General features: G+C 39.0%; 1 protein-coding gene across 1 annotated transcript; it reads right to left on the bottom strand.

Moving 5' to 3' along the window:
* Window positions 1-2,743: 2,743 nt before the first annotated feature.
* Window positions 2,744-3,759, bottom strand: LOC115274833 (cathepsin L1-like). The gene is made up of 2 exons (XM_029918304.1): window positions 3,706-3,759; window positions 2,744-3,607 (listed from the first exon to the last, which is right to left on the bottom strand). Exons 1-2 carry the CDS (start codon window positions 3,757-3,759, stop codon window positions 2,744-2,746), a joined length of 918 nt encoding a protein of 305 aa, XP_029774164.1.
* Between the last annotated feature and the right edge of the window lie 9,485 nt (window positions 3,760-13,244).

Below are 13,244 nucleotides of genomic sequence, written 5' to 3'. Positions count from 1 at the left end.
TTGAGTTCAAGCCCTGATGCTATATCCAATTTCATACAAGATTCCACATTCCTGAGCCTTTCTCCTCATGTCTGCATCTCTTCCTCTGTTCCTTATCTTGATTCATAGTTCCATCTTTCAGGAACTTACCTAAGAGAAACACCTCAGAGCTATTTCATATTCCCCTCTCCCTCATCCAGAGACTCTCACCTTCTGTCAACTAAATCTCTTAGATGGTTCTAGGGTTGATTCCTTCTTTATTTCTACATCTGGACTGTTATATTAGCTTTTGATAGTCTTTTACCAAAGTTATCTTTCCCAAATGGTACTTAGAACTTTTTCTACTTTCAGGAGTACCTGGGTGGCTCAGTTGGTTAAGTGTCTGACTCTTGATTTGGGCTCAGGTCATGATCCCAGGATCATGGGTCATTGAGCCTCACATTGGGCTCTGTGCTGAGTGTGGACTCTGCTTAAGATTCTCTCTGTCTCTCTGTCTCTCTCTCCTCCTCTCCCTCTCTCCTGCCCCTCCTCCCTCCCATTCTCTCCCTCAGTCCCTCTCCCCTACTCACACTGTCTCTCTCTCTCTAAAACAAAAAATGGGGCATCTGGGTGGCTCAGTTGGTTGAGTGCCGGACTTCAGCTAAGGTCATGATCTCACAGTTCGTGGGGTCGAGCCTCACGTCAGGCTGACAGCTAGCTCAGAGCCTGGAGCCTGCTTCAGATTCTGTGTCTCCCTCTCTCTCTGACCCTCCCATGCTCACACTGTCTCTCTCTCTCTCCCTCTCAAAAATAAATAAAAATATTTAAAAAACCCCCAAAAAACAAAAAATGAAAAATTTTTACTTTCATATAAAAACAACTTTGGTGGCTTTTTACTGCCTACAGAAGATCCAGTTTTTTTTCAACATGAAAAATTAAAAACTAGTAACTTGCCACCCACCTTTAATTCTCCTAGCTTTATTTTTCAACTTTGCCTTTATGCACTTCACTTCTTATTCCAATACAGTTAACTATTTTAACTTCCTCAGTCCAGAAAGCTTTTGCCTGAATGTCTTTTCTGTAGCATATTATAAACATTTGGTTGTTATCTGCTTACATCTGTCTCCCTCACTAGAGTGTCAGTCACTCAGCACAGAGACTATGTCTTGTTCATCACTGCATACCAAGCAGATAACAGAAGGTAAGGACTCATGGTACATTAGTTGAGTGATGAATGATTTAGTGGATTCTCTACATAGGGTAGAGTGCAGATAAAGCTGACATGATGCTCCAAAGAGCATTATATGTTTGGTTTTCAAAGGTGGGAAACTTGAGGAGGAGAAAAGTTGGGAGGGGAGCTGTCTTCAGATCTGGCCCAGATTTGAGCTAGAAGCAAATATTGAGCTCTGATAAGTATTCTAAAGTTAGTGAGGAGGGAGCCAAATTGGAAAAACGGTAGGGGCTGCACTTGAGGTCAGGAACCAGAAACCAAATATATGAATTGAAACAAGAATAAAATGGAATATAATTAGAGGAACATAGTCTGTGTTATCTTTCCTATAGCTTTCCATAGATAGCTCTCTTGTAGCAGATGGGCCAAAGTTATATTTTCAGCTAAGATCCCAAGATAGAAAGAATCTGTGTAGGTAGAGGAGAGCCCAATATTTTGACAGACAGTTGAGTTCAGAGCAGATCTGACTTCCACTCTTGAGTGTTAACCAACTTAACCAACACGTGCATGCACCAACAGTTAGAAGAAACAGAATGGAAGAAACAGGCTCAGAGTTGAGAGATTTCTAATACTTCTGTGTGGTGGAAAAATAGGATGAGCAAGCAGTAGAGAAATGATCAGGACTCTAGGAGGTTTAGTTTGTTTCTCTTTATCTATCTCAATGGAAGCCAAAGATAGAAAAAAGATTATCTTGGAAAGATCTGTGGGTGTAGCTTTTGTCTTATGGAATTAGCCCCATTGAAATCCATGGGAGACACAAAATTTTTGAGGAAATTATTTCAGCAGAAACATTTCCATTTTGGATAGAAAGAGAGAGTACAAAATGAAAGAAGCCTGTTAGATTCCTAACATTCTCCAGTCAGCAAGTAGACTGATAAAGCTACTTGGCTATAGACCTTTGCTATCTTTTATGACAAAGGAAAAATGATTCGAAGGGCAGACCAAGATCTCAGATGACTGGACCATGCAGGTTTGTTGAAACTTAATAAAGGAACTCCTGACTTTTTGTCTGGCTAGATTGAATTTTTAACTGCTTTGGACTTTTTTTTTTTTTTTTTTTTTTTACCTTGTATCTCCCCCCTTTATGAATGGGAATGTCTAGAGCTGTTTTCCTACACCTATCCCACCATTGCATGTTGGGTATGTTGGGACAGATAAGGTTAGTTTCACAGATGTACATATAAAAAAGAATTGTTTCTCAGGAGCTGTATTTAATAGATTGTACCCAGGAGCCTAATCTGTACCTGGACTGATTTATTTATTTATTTATTTATTTTACTTTGAAATGGTTTTATTTTAATGATAAAACTTTATACATCAGTACAAAATATAAAAATTCAGACATAATTAGACAAATCAATCATATAATGCTGTTCAAAGCAGTATTTAAAGAAATAACATTTTACCAGTATAAAATGCCACAGAATCAAATCACAAGTTCCAGCTCCAGTGGTTCAAGTGGTTTTTTCCACACAACAAGGTGTGGTCAGTAGTAAGATAAGATTCTTCTTTGGGATGTTCTGTTCCTAATCAAGGCCTTCTATAGAGATCATCTCATACAATAGGAAAGCTGGCCATGGTGGTGATTCCACAGTGGTTTTTCCGGTCCTTGGCCATCTTTATGTAGCCATCTATGCCCCAGTTTTTACCCCAGCTGTTCTTGACAATCCAATAAGACTGTCCTACATCAATGCCATAGCCAGTCACCAGAACACCATGGTCCAAGTCTTCACTGCTGCAGTCTGGATCACAATAAATGCCTTCATGATAGAACTGGAAGGTAAAATGGCTTGCATCTATACCAACAGAGATGGGCCCCTTGGTTGCTACAGCCACCATGAGGGCCTTCTCCCGCGGAGGGATGTCAAAGAAGCCAGTGTCGTTGGCAGCAGAATACTGGGGCTTGTATTTGCAGGTTTTATCCTGTGCATGATATGGGTAGGATTCCTCTGAGTCCAGGCCTCCATTGCCCTTAACATACTGGAAGGCATAATCCATTAGGCCACCATCACAGCCCTCATAGCCTTCAGGCTGAGAGCAGTCCACCAGGTTCTGCTCACTCAGTGAAACAAGTTTGCCAGTTTTCCGGAACATCTGTCCTTCACGAGCACCAGTTGCACTAAAAGCCCAACAAGAACCACACTGACCCTGATTCTTTACGGGAGTTACGTATCCTTTCTTTCTCCAGTCCACAGAGGAGGGGATCTCAGCAAAGAGAGGTGGTTGGAACATTTTCCCCTTCTTATGCTTCTGCATTTGAAGTCCATTCATCTTCTGCTTAAATTCATTGGTCATGTCACCAAAGCCATTCATTGCCACCGTGAAGCTGTGTTTCCCTTGGCTGTGTTCCCAATTGTGCTGTTCGATCATTTTCGTATTCTTTTCCCACACATCTCTCCTCCATCCTTCTTCATATGCCTTGGTAAGAGCAGCATCAAGATGCTACTCCTGGCTATAAATTCCCACCAGCATGGAACGTTCTCTGCAGGGGTCCCTCTGGGCAGCTTGAGCGTTACCAACCACTCCATATAGCTTCCCGTGTGTTGCCTTCCACTGGTACCATTGTTCATCTAAGCTCTAATTGAGTTGTGGAGCAGCTGAGGCTATCCCCAGGCAAAAGGCAGCCAGGAAGAGAGAAGGATGCATGTTTCAAAACTTCCCCGAGGCAGATGGCCGTTGCTGGTTCCTCGGCTGGCCCCCCTGTTCGGGTTCGGCGAGGGCAGATCACCTGGGGGCAAGTTCAGCTGAGCAGTCCAAGTCCCAGGTGCAGGTTGGGAGATCCAGGATGCCTCTGGACTGATTTAGATGATGAGAGTTTGGACTTTGAGTTTGTGCTTTAATGCATTGAGACTCTTGGGACTCTTAGTAAGAGGAAAATATATTTTGCATATGGAAGAGATATGAATTATTGATAGCCAGAGGCTAGACTGTGGCAAATGGACTCAAAGGTGGTCCTCATGATCCTCATTTCCTGGTGTTATTACCTTTGCAGGACCTAGGACTTGATTCTAACCAGTAGAATATGGTAAAGACAATGGAATGTCACTATAATGATGATACATTTTACTAGATTCTGTCTTGCCAGTAGACTTTCTCTCTCTCTCTTCACTTGCTGTTTTTAAACAAGTAAGCCCCTGTAGCTGCAGGGAATTGAATGTTTCCAACAGCCACATGAGCAGGGAAGTAGATCTTTCCCTAGTTGAACCCCCAGCCCTGGCCAGGATCTTTGTTATGCAGTAATTAGTTTCTCAGCAATAGGTACTTATTACATTAGCCTGGGAGGGAAAAATCCTGATAAGCTTCACTTTTTTTCCCAGAGAATACAAACAGTTAATGTATTAAGTTTTAAGGGGGAACCAACTGTATTTTATTTTACTAAGCTTTGTCAAAGTCTTCTGAAACATTTTATTAGTTTTCTATTCAAAGAAGTAAAGAATTATTAAAGCCAGTTTCCCACTCAGATTAATCATCTACTTTCTTCTAGTACTAGCCCTTCTGTATCTGCCCATCTTCACTTTCAGTGCAAACTATGTCCAGAGCCATTTCTCCTGGTCTAGTTCCATGTAGTTGGCCCTTTACTGCCATCAATTGCTTTTAGATTACTCCAGTGGCCCAGTTTCATTTTAACAGCTTTTTTAACTTCAAAAATGTGTGAGATTTTCAGCATGTCCTGTGGTGACTTTCAGTGAATTGTAACCATTTATGAACATGTTATGTAAATGAATACTAACCAGAATATTATATGCATTTATTATCCATTTTGTCCTTGATAATAAAATGTACAGAGATACTATGGAAAAATATTCTTGACATTCTCAATATTGATTTAGGGTAATCAAGAAAAGCAAAGCTATTTCTTTGGACATTCTGAACCCAATCGTTGACAAATTTTAAAAGTAAAATGAATGACTAGTAATGATTCCTATGATTCTTTTCCTTAGGATCTCTGCTTGCTACTTTTTAGATATTGTTATTACTTATTCCTATTTTTATGTATGTCTGTGCTACTGTCTATCTTCTTGACTAGTTTTTAAGTCAGTGGAAATGGTGCACCTTGGGGTACAAGAATGAAATTTAGAGAGGCTTGAGTAAGTCAAAAATTAATATAATCAATAATATTATACTATACATTGACTTCATAAACTGAGCCTTTAAAAACTCTACTTGAAATAGATTGATAAAGTGTCACATTAACATTATCAACAATGTGTCACCAGGCAGTATATGCATTTTTCTAAAATGATCAGCAGAGCTAATGAATGTAAGGAATGTAAACACATGGAGAAGGTCCCTGTTGAGTCTGTAGCCCGAGAAGCCTGAACAATACCTGTTTGTTCCACTTCTCTCGTTTCGCAGATGAGGAAGCTGAGATCCAGGGACCTGATTCATTAATCTGGGCTCTGGGACTATTAGGTTGTAAACGACCCCAATGCTGAGAGGCATTGTTTACATGGTCTAAGTTTAGACCATGTGATTGGTGCCCCTCAGTGTCCAGGGCACAACCAGCATGACTGCAGATGAGTACCGGCCTCCTAGTTGGTGTGACTCATGGGACAAAGATGACGGTCTGTGAGATCCTGGAGGGCGGCTCCTTCAGCGATGCTCCACTAGCCTGCCTGGTATCTTTTTCTGTTTTGATTCCATTTTTTAAAAAGCCTAACAATTAACCGCTTTTCTCATGATGTTTATGTTTTCCAGGATGTGTGCTGTGTTAGGGCTGTCATGTGGAATTCATGCAAAGAAAGCAAAAGAGCCTTTTATGATTTGAACTATAGCCTTGGGTTAAATCCTTTTCACATTTGTATCTTAATATTCAGAGGAGCCATCACTAAGTCAATTATAGATGAAAATAAGGAGTTTGAGGATAATGAAGATCATGAAAAGGTAAATGTGATTTTCAAAAAGCTTTTGACATTATGAATTTTAAATTAATACATGTTCCTTCTCTTACCTAAGTTTTTTTTAAGTTTATTATTTTGTGTTTGTGTGTGTGTGTGTGTGTGTGTGTGTGTGTGTGTGTGTATGAGAGATTGAGAGAGAGAGAGAGAGAGAGAGAGAGAGAGAGAGAGAGAGAGACTGAGAGAGAGAGAGAACATGAGCAGGGGAAGGGTGGAGAGAGAGGGAGTGAGAAAGAATCCTAAGCAAGCTCTGTACTGTCAGTGCGGGGACCAATGCAGGGCTTGAACTCATGAATCGTGAGATTATGACCTGAGCTAAAATCAAGAGTTGGACACTTACCTGACTGAGCCACACATGTACCCCCTGTTATCTAAAGTTTTAACCCTAACATGAAATGTGAGGTAAAAATTAATTATAAATTTGGGGGGAGAAATTTAGAAACCATTGCCTCATGATAGCATTAACCTAGACAAAAATGATAGAACAGAATAAGAAGACCTTGAGTACATGATTGATGTAAAGGTGTATCACATAAACTCTCAAAGTGTAAAATACTAACACGCTTTTTCAATTTTAAGTATCTTTGGAAAATGTCTAAAAGAAACATTAATTTTTATACCCGTTACATCAGTGTCATACAGATGGCACCTGGCCATTAATTAAGCATGAAATAAGTTGCACATAGTCCTGTGTTTGGCACAAACCCACTTTGCAGGATACAAGCTACCTTTTGGTATTGTGGAAAATGCAATTCCCGACTTACTAGATGAGATCCTGTGGGATTCTCCTGAGCTTAATGGAGAAAACTTAGAAAGCTTAGACTTCTAGATCTTTAGTTTCAGTCCAATCTATTGCCACCAGTTCTTGCACCTGTGCTATTTGGTAGGGAGGCAAACCTCATCTGATCTTTGCTACACATCTTTACATAGGGTTACTCAACACCCCTGGCATTTGGAACCATTTAAGTTCAGATTTAGTGAGATAAAATTGACACAATACTGTGTAAGTTTAAGATAAACACTGTAATGATTTGATATATGTATATATGGTAAAATGATTATCATGTGAAGGTTAGTTAACACATCTATCACCTCACAGAGTTGCAATTTTTTGCGTGTGAGAACTTTAAAAATCTTTCTCTCATCAAAAAATTTTCCCTTATCAACTTTCAAATATACAGTACAGTATTGTTAACTATAGTCACCATGCTATATATTGCATCCCCAGAGTTGATTCATCTTATAATTGGAAGTTGTACCTCTTGACCACCTTCAACAATTTCCCCCACCCTCACACCCCACCACTGGCAACCACCAATCATTCTCTATCTCTGTGAGTTCAGTTGAAATCATACAATATTTATCTTTCTCTATCTGACTTATTTCAATTAGTATAATGCACTCAGGGTTCAATTATGATGCAAATTGCAGAATTTCCTTCTTTTTAATGGCTGAATAATATTCCTCTGTGTGTGTGTGTGTGTGTGTGTGTGTGTGTGTGTGTGTGTGTGTGTTTCTTTATTCACTTATATGTTATAGACATTTAGGTTGTTTCCATCTCTTGGCTATTATAAATAATGAGCATGTGGGTATGGATATCTTTTCAGGATAGTGATTGAGTTTCATTTGGATATATACCCAAAAGTGTGTTTGCTAGATCATATGGTAGTTCTGTTTTTCATTTTTTGAGAAAGCTCCATACTGTTTTCCATAATGTGTATATTAGTTTATATTCCTATTAAGAATATACGGGGTTCCTTCCCTTCCTTCACATTCTCACCAGTCCTTTAACTCTTTTCTTTTTTTATTTTAACCATTCTAACAGGTTTAAGGTGATGTCTTATTGTGATTCTGATTTGCATTTCTCTTATGGTTAATGGAGTTGAGCACCTTTTCATGTGCCTGTTGGCCGTTAGAATATCCTTTTAAAAAATTTTTTTTAGAATGCATGAACAGGGGATGGGAAAGAGAGAGAGGGAGAGGAAGAGGAAGGGAGGGAGAGAGAAAAAGAAAGAAAGAGAGAATATAAGAATGAATCCTAAGCAGCCTCCATGCTCAACTTGGAGCCCATCAGGGGCTCCCATGACCTGAGCTGAATCAAGAGTTGGATGTTCAACTGACTGAACTACCCAGGTGCCCCTAGAATATCCTTTTGAAAAAAATGTCTATTCAGGTCGCTTGCCCATGATGATAGTGATGGTGATTTTGCTATTGGCTTGTGTGAGTTACTTTTGGATTATAACCTTTTATCAAATATGTGGTTTACAAATATTTTCTCCCATTTTTAGGTTGCCTTTTCATTTTGAGGATTGTTTCTTTTGCTGCATAGAAGTTTTTTAGTTTGATGCAGTTCCCTTGTTTATATTCACTTTGTTGCTCATGCTTTGTGTGTCATATCCATAAAATCATTGCAAGACCAATGTCAAGGAAATTTTCCCCAATGTTTTTGATAAGAATTTTATGGTTTCAGGCTTGGTTAAGTCTGTATCACATGGGACTTTCCTGTCCATTTCAGGATGTTGAGCAGCATCCCTGAACTCAACTTAGTAGATGCCAGTAGTTACCTTTCTCTCATTTGCAAGAACCAAAAGTGTCTCTAGACATCACCAACTATTATCTGGGGGGCTGAACTGTGCCCAGTTGAGAATCCTTGCTTTTTTCCTTTGTTTGGATTCATGTAAGGTTTTGGAAAAAGGATGTCAGCAAAACCAATCATATCTCCCATTGTTTGGGATTTGCAGACCCTGTTATGCTTCTCCAACCTTGTGAAGCCCCAGTTCTTTTACCTCTTGTGCACTGGCCAGTCTTTGCCTGATGTCATCTCTCTCTTGTAATAATTTTCCAAAAAGTGGCCCGGAGCTGTAAATGCATGGTGACATTCTGTCTTTTTTTTTTTTTTAGCTGCTTCCCTTGGAGCTGTAAGCATGATAGGCATATGATTAGTCTTCCAAATTATCACAGGAGACACTGTTACCAAATGTTTTGTTGCAGCAGAGCAAGAGTTGCCAGATTTTGTGTCCATTCTTTCTGCCATCACAGTGCTAAGTTAATAGGATATCTTAGGCTTTTGTTAGGACAACATTTCACTTCTGAGTACTAGTCTCTGTTACAGGTTTGAATGACAAGAAAGAAAAAGATGTTGGAAAGATGACACAGCTAATGGAAAGATGCAAGAGTAGGAATATGCGTGGTCTCTTTGAAGACCAAAATAAAGTCAATGTGAACGGAACTTAGTGGAAAAGGGGTGGAACGATCTGAGATGAGGTGATAGAGTGAGGTGGAGGCCAGGCTTGTGGGCTTTCTAGCCAGGGTAAGAAGTAAGGATTTGTCCCAGAAGCAATGGGAAGCCATTGGAGTGTGTTAAGCAGAGAAAGAGAAAAAGTTGGGCATTCTGGGTACCATGGGAGAAGGGGACTATAGGGAAATGAGCAGGAGCAAAGAGTCTGAAAAGAAGTTCACATGATATACAATAGTTGTTTAGATATGAACTCTAGTGAAAGAGATAGAAGAAAATGGATGGGTAAAGGAAATTTAAAAAATAAAGCTGGAAGGACTTCTTGATAAATTGAATACTGGGTGTAACCAAAAAAGGAGAAATCAAGGATAATTCCTGGACTTTGGCTTATGTAACTAGGGGAAGAGTGGCTTAATTTGTTCAGCTAAAAAGCACTCAGTGATAAAAACAAAAGTTCTATTGTTTCATTTTGTTTTGTCAAATTAAGTTTGAGATTCCATTAGTGAACCATGTGGTTATATTAAATGGCTATATGATTCAAAATTTCCTGGAAGATACAAGGAATAGAAATTTGACTTGAGAGTCATCAGCTTTTGAGGATATTGACATCCATGGTTCTGAGTAATGGAGAGTGAAGAGAAGAGCTTAGCATAGCTCTGGGGCTTATCAACATTTAGCATGTGAGAATCATAAGAGGGAAAGTAAAGACAACTAACATGGGGCAGAGAAAGGGGTAGAAAGACCCAGAGAGATGGGGTGCCAGGGATGAGAGGTGAATCTTATTTCTACTGCTGATTTTCAGTCCTCTTGCAAGTCGCAGTTTAGGAGATACACTTCCAGGAGGTGTAAGTGGGTGGTTTATACAAGAGAATTCATATTCTTTCAAGATACTCAAATCTAAACAGGAAGATAGAATACTGTTTTGCAATCTGCTTTGTTAATAGTTTGTCTTAAAGATCTTTCCTCATTAAGACCCATGACTTAATAGTATTTGAAATTTACTATACTTTATAGTATTTGAAATTTATCTTCAAAGTCTAAGCAACCTTCCAATTTTCAGATGTCTTATAAAAGGATGCTCTATTTCTGTTTTTATCTCTGTCTGTCTCTAATAATATTAAGAAGCCACCTCAACTTGAAACACTCTAATTTAAATTAACGAGTACTTGGAGCATTAGGTTTGACCTTAACTTTGAGATTTAATAATTGTCAGAATGGAGAGTTATAGAATACCAGCAACAACGTTCTCATTCTGTAGAAGAGAGAAATGTGGGAAAACAACAAATGTTCCCTTGTGTAGGTTTCATGCACTCTACAGTAATAGAATTAAATGAATACCCTCTGACAATGCCGTGGATGGAGAGTTATTAAAACCATCCAATTGTAACCCCTGGCCACTAAAATCCTGGCTCAATTAATAAAGCAGCTTACTTTGCTTTTACTGACTTATTAGCAGAAAAATTCAACCTGCTCTTGTCAGAAAAAAATTAGTAACCAGGAGTGTAAAAAATTTGTTCTATATATTTCTGAACAATTATGTTTCTTACTGCAATGAAGCAATGAGCCTGATAAAAAGACTAATGGTTGGATGCTTACATTACCATCAAATTATTCAGAATCATTTGTTAGATTGCTTGTAATTGTAAAACAGCTTTTTGCACCATGGAAATAGACTTTGTATAATAATAAGTATACAATTATTCACCATAAACAAACTCATAACTTAAAACAGTAATGACTTTTGAGATAAAAATTTCTTACATTTTGTTCACCAAGTGATCATTGCATTTAAGCATCATTAATGAAGTGTTAGCAATTCACATTAACACAGTTGAGGTTTCATTTTTTTTTCTTTAATAGGTTTGTAAAATATGCCAACTAATAAGCATTTTGTGGATGTTACAACTTCAACAGTCCTGAAGTGGCTGATTCCTGTGACAAGTAAGTGCTGTAACAGATGAGAAGAATTTAAGCTACTCCAAAAACATTCACTGTTAGAGTGAAATAGGCTTAATTAATTTTTTTCCAATCTGTTGGGGCAGACGTGTACCCACACCAAGATCAGATAGCCTGGGAAGGGAAGGAGACTCAGGCTTGGCCAGCTATATGCAGTCTGTGTTCTTTTAACCTGAAATTATGTTCCAAACCCCCACAAAGGTCACTTTATAACCTGGGGTCTATTTTTCTTTTCCTGGGAGGGCTCTTTCTTCTCTGATTCCCAGGTTCTGTGGTCTCAGGGCTTTCCCTTATTCTCATTTTTCTCCCATCTGGCCAAGTTTGTGTGTGTTGTCAAGACCATTATCCTGAAAACATTGTTCCTGACACCCTCTTTGCCTTTCTTCTGCTGGGAGAAGAGTCTGATTCTTTCAGCCTGGGCTGAGTCTCTATTTTCTGATGGTAGGGAAGAAAGATTCTTTGCAGTTGTTTTTGCTTTTCTCACAGATTGCCACACTGCTGGCCTGGTCTTTCAAAGTAGGATTCATAGTTTGTTTTGGCTTTGTTTTTACCATAAATTTGTCTCTTGCCTTCAGTGGTTTTTTTCTTCTATACTGTTTTCCTGACATGTTCTACAACATGTTGTTTCTTGGCTTTTTTTTTTCCCATTTTGTTCTGGATTGTTCTGGTTTAAGGTAATATTTCTCAAAATGTAAGATCTGAGTTTGGGACCCTTTCCTATTGGCAGTGCTGACTGTTTTGTTATTTGCTCCTTTTGTTGTTTATTCACCTTGGTTTGGGGCACGAGTTTCGTAAGTTCTGTACCAAACTGCCACTTACTGGCACATAATTTACTGTCTGCCTAGTTCTAGATTATTTTGAAATAAAGAATGACTCTTTCACAATAGATTCAGGTTATAACAAGTATCATCCATCTCTGGAAACTGTATTCATTTGAGTAGTGTGGACCTACTAGGTTTAAAGCATCAATGTGTGTGTGTGTGTGTGTGTGTGTGTGTGTGTGTGTGTGTGTGTTTCTATCAGAGCCTTCAGCTGCTTGTCCAGGTGGACAGTAGTTCTTTCCAGTCCCTGGTCTCTCCTGCCTCTCCCACTCCCCACGCAATGACCTCTGGACACCTGCACATCTCAGTACTCCCTGAGAATTGCAGAGGATGAATTTCATTTTAGGCACTCATACTGATTCAAACAAATGCCATATGCTAAATATTAAATATTTATATACAGCTCCTCTCTAGAAGATACAGAAGAGGCTTTTCCCCAATCATCTAATAATTTTTCTCAATATGAATAGTTGCTTGTGCATTGACTAAACAAGGAAGAACGTGGCCTGCCTGCTGTATGCCTGGTCTTGAGTCCCAAATACAGTCATGACCAGGATAATCCCTGCCGTCAGAGGGCCTGTGATGTAGTGAGAGGAGAAAGTAAACACAAATTATATACATCTGCAACCTGGTTTTATGGATTGGATGAAAAACATTCATAAAGATACATCCTGCAGGATCCAGTCATTATTGATAATAGATACGAAAATTCAGAGAAGTCTTCACGTTTTATTACCCTGCAGATTGGAGAATAGATTGTGATTGTTTTTTAAAGCAAAATGCTGTTGAAATTTTGCCTGAAATTCAAATGAAAATTTTGCATAAAACTTCTGGGCTTTAAAGAGAAGAATATTAGACAATCTAAGTTCTCTTTACTTTTTTTTTTAATGTTTATTTATTTCTGAGAGAGACAGAGAGAGAGAGAGAGGGGGGGGGGAACGCAAGCGAGCAGCAGAGGAGCAGAGAGAGAGGGAGACACAGAATCCAAAGCAGGCTCAAGTCTCAGAGCTTTCAGCACAGAGCCCAACATGGGGTTTGAACCCACAAACCTTGAGACAATGACTTGAGCCTAAGTCTGCCGCTTAACCTACTGAGTTACCCAGGCACCCCTAAATTATTCTTATTTAAGATTAGAATATTTTCAT

The sequence above is a fragment of the Suricata suricatta genome, chromosome 2 (assembly GCF_006229205.1).
Source record: "Suricata suricatta isolate VVHF042 chromosome 2, meerkat_22Aug2017_6uvM2_HiC, whole genome shotgun sequence".
NCBI lineage: Eukaryota > Metazoa > Chordata > Mammalia > Carnivora > Herpestidae > Suricata > Suricata suricatta.
The sequence above is the reverse complement of the archived record's forward strand: the minus strand, read 5'-3'. Positions and strand labels throughout refer to the sequence as shown.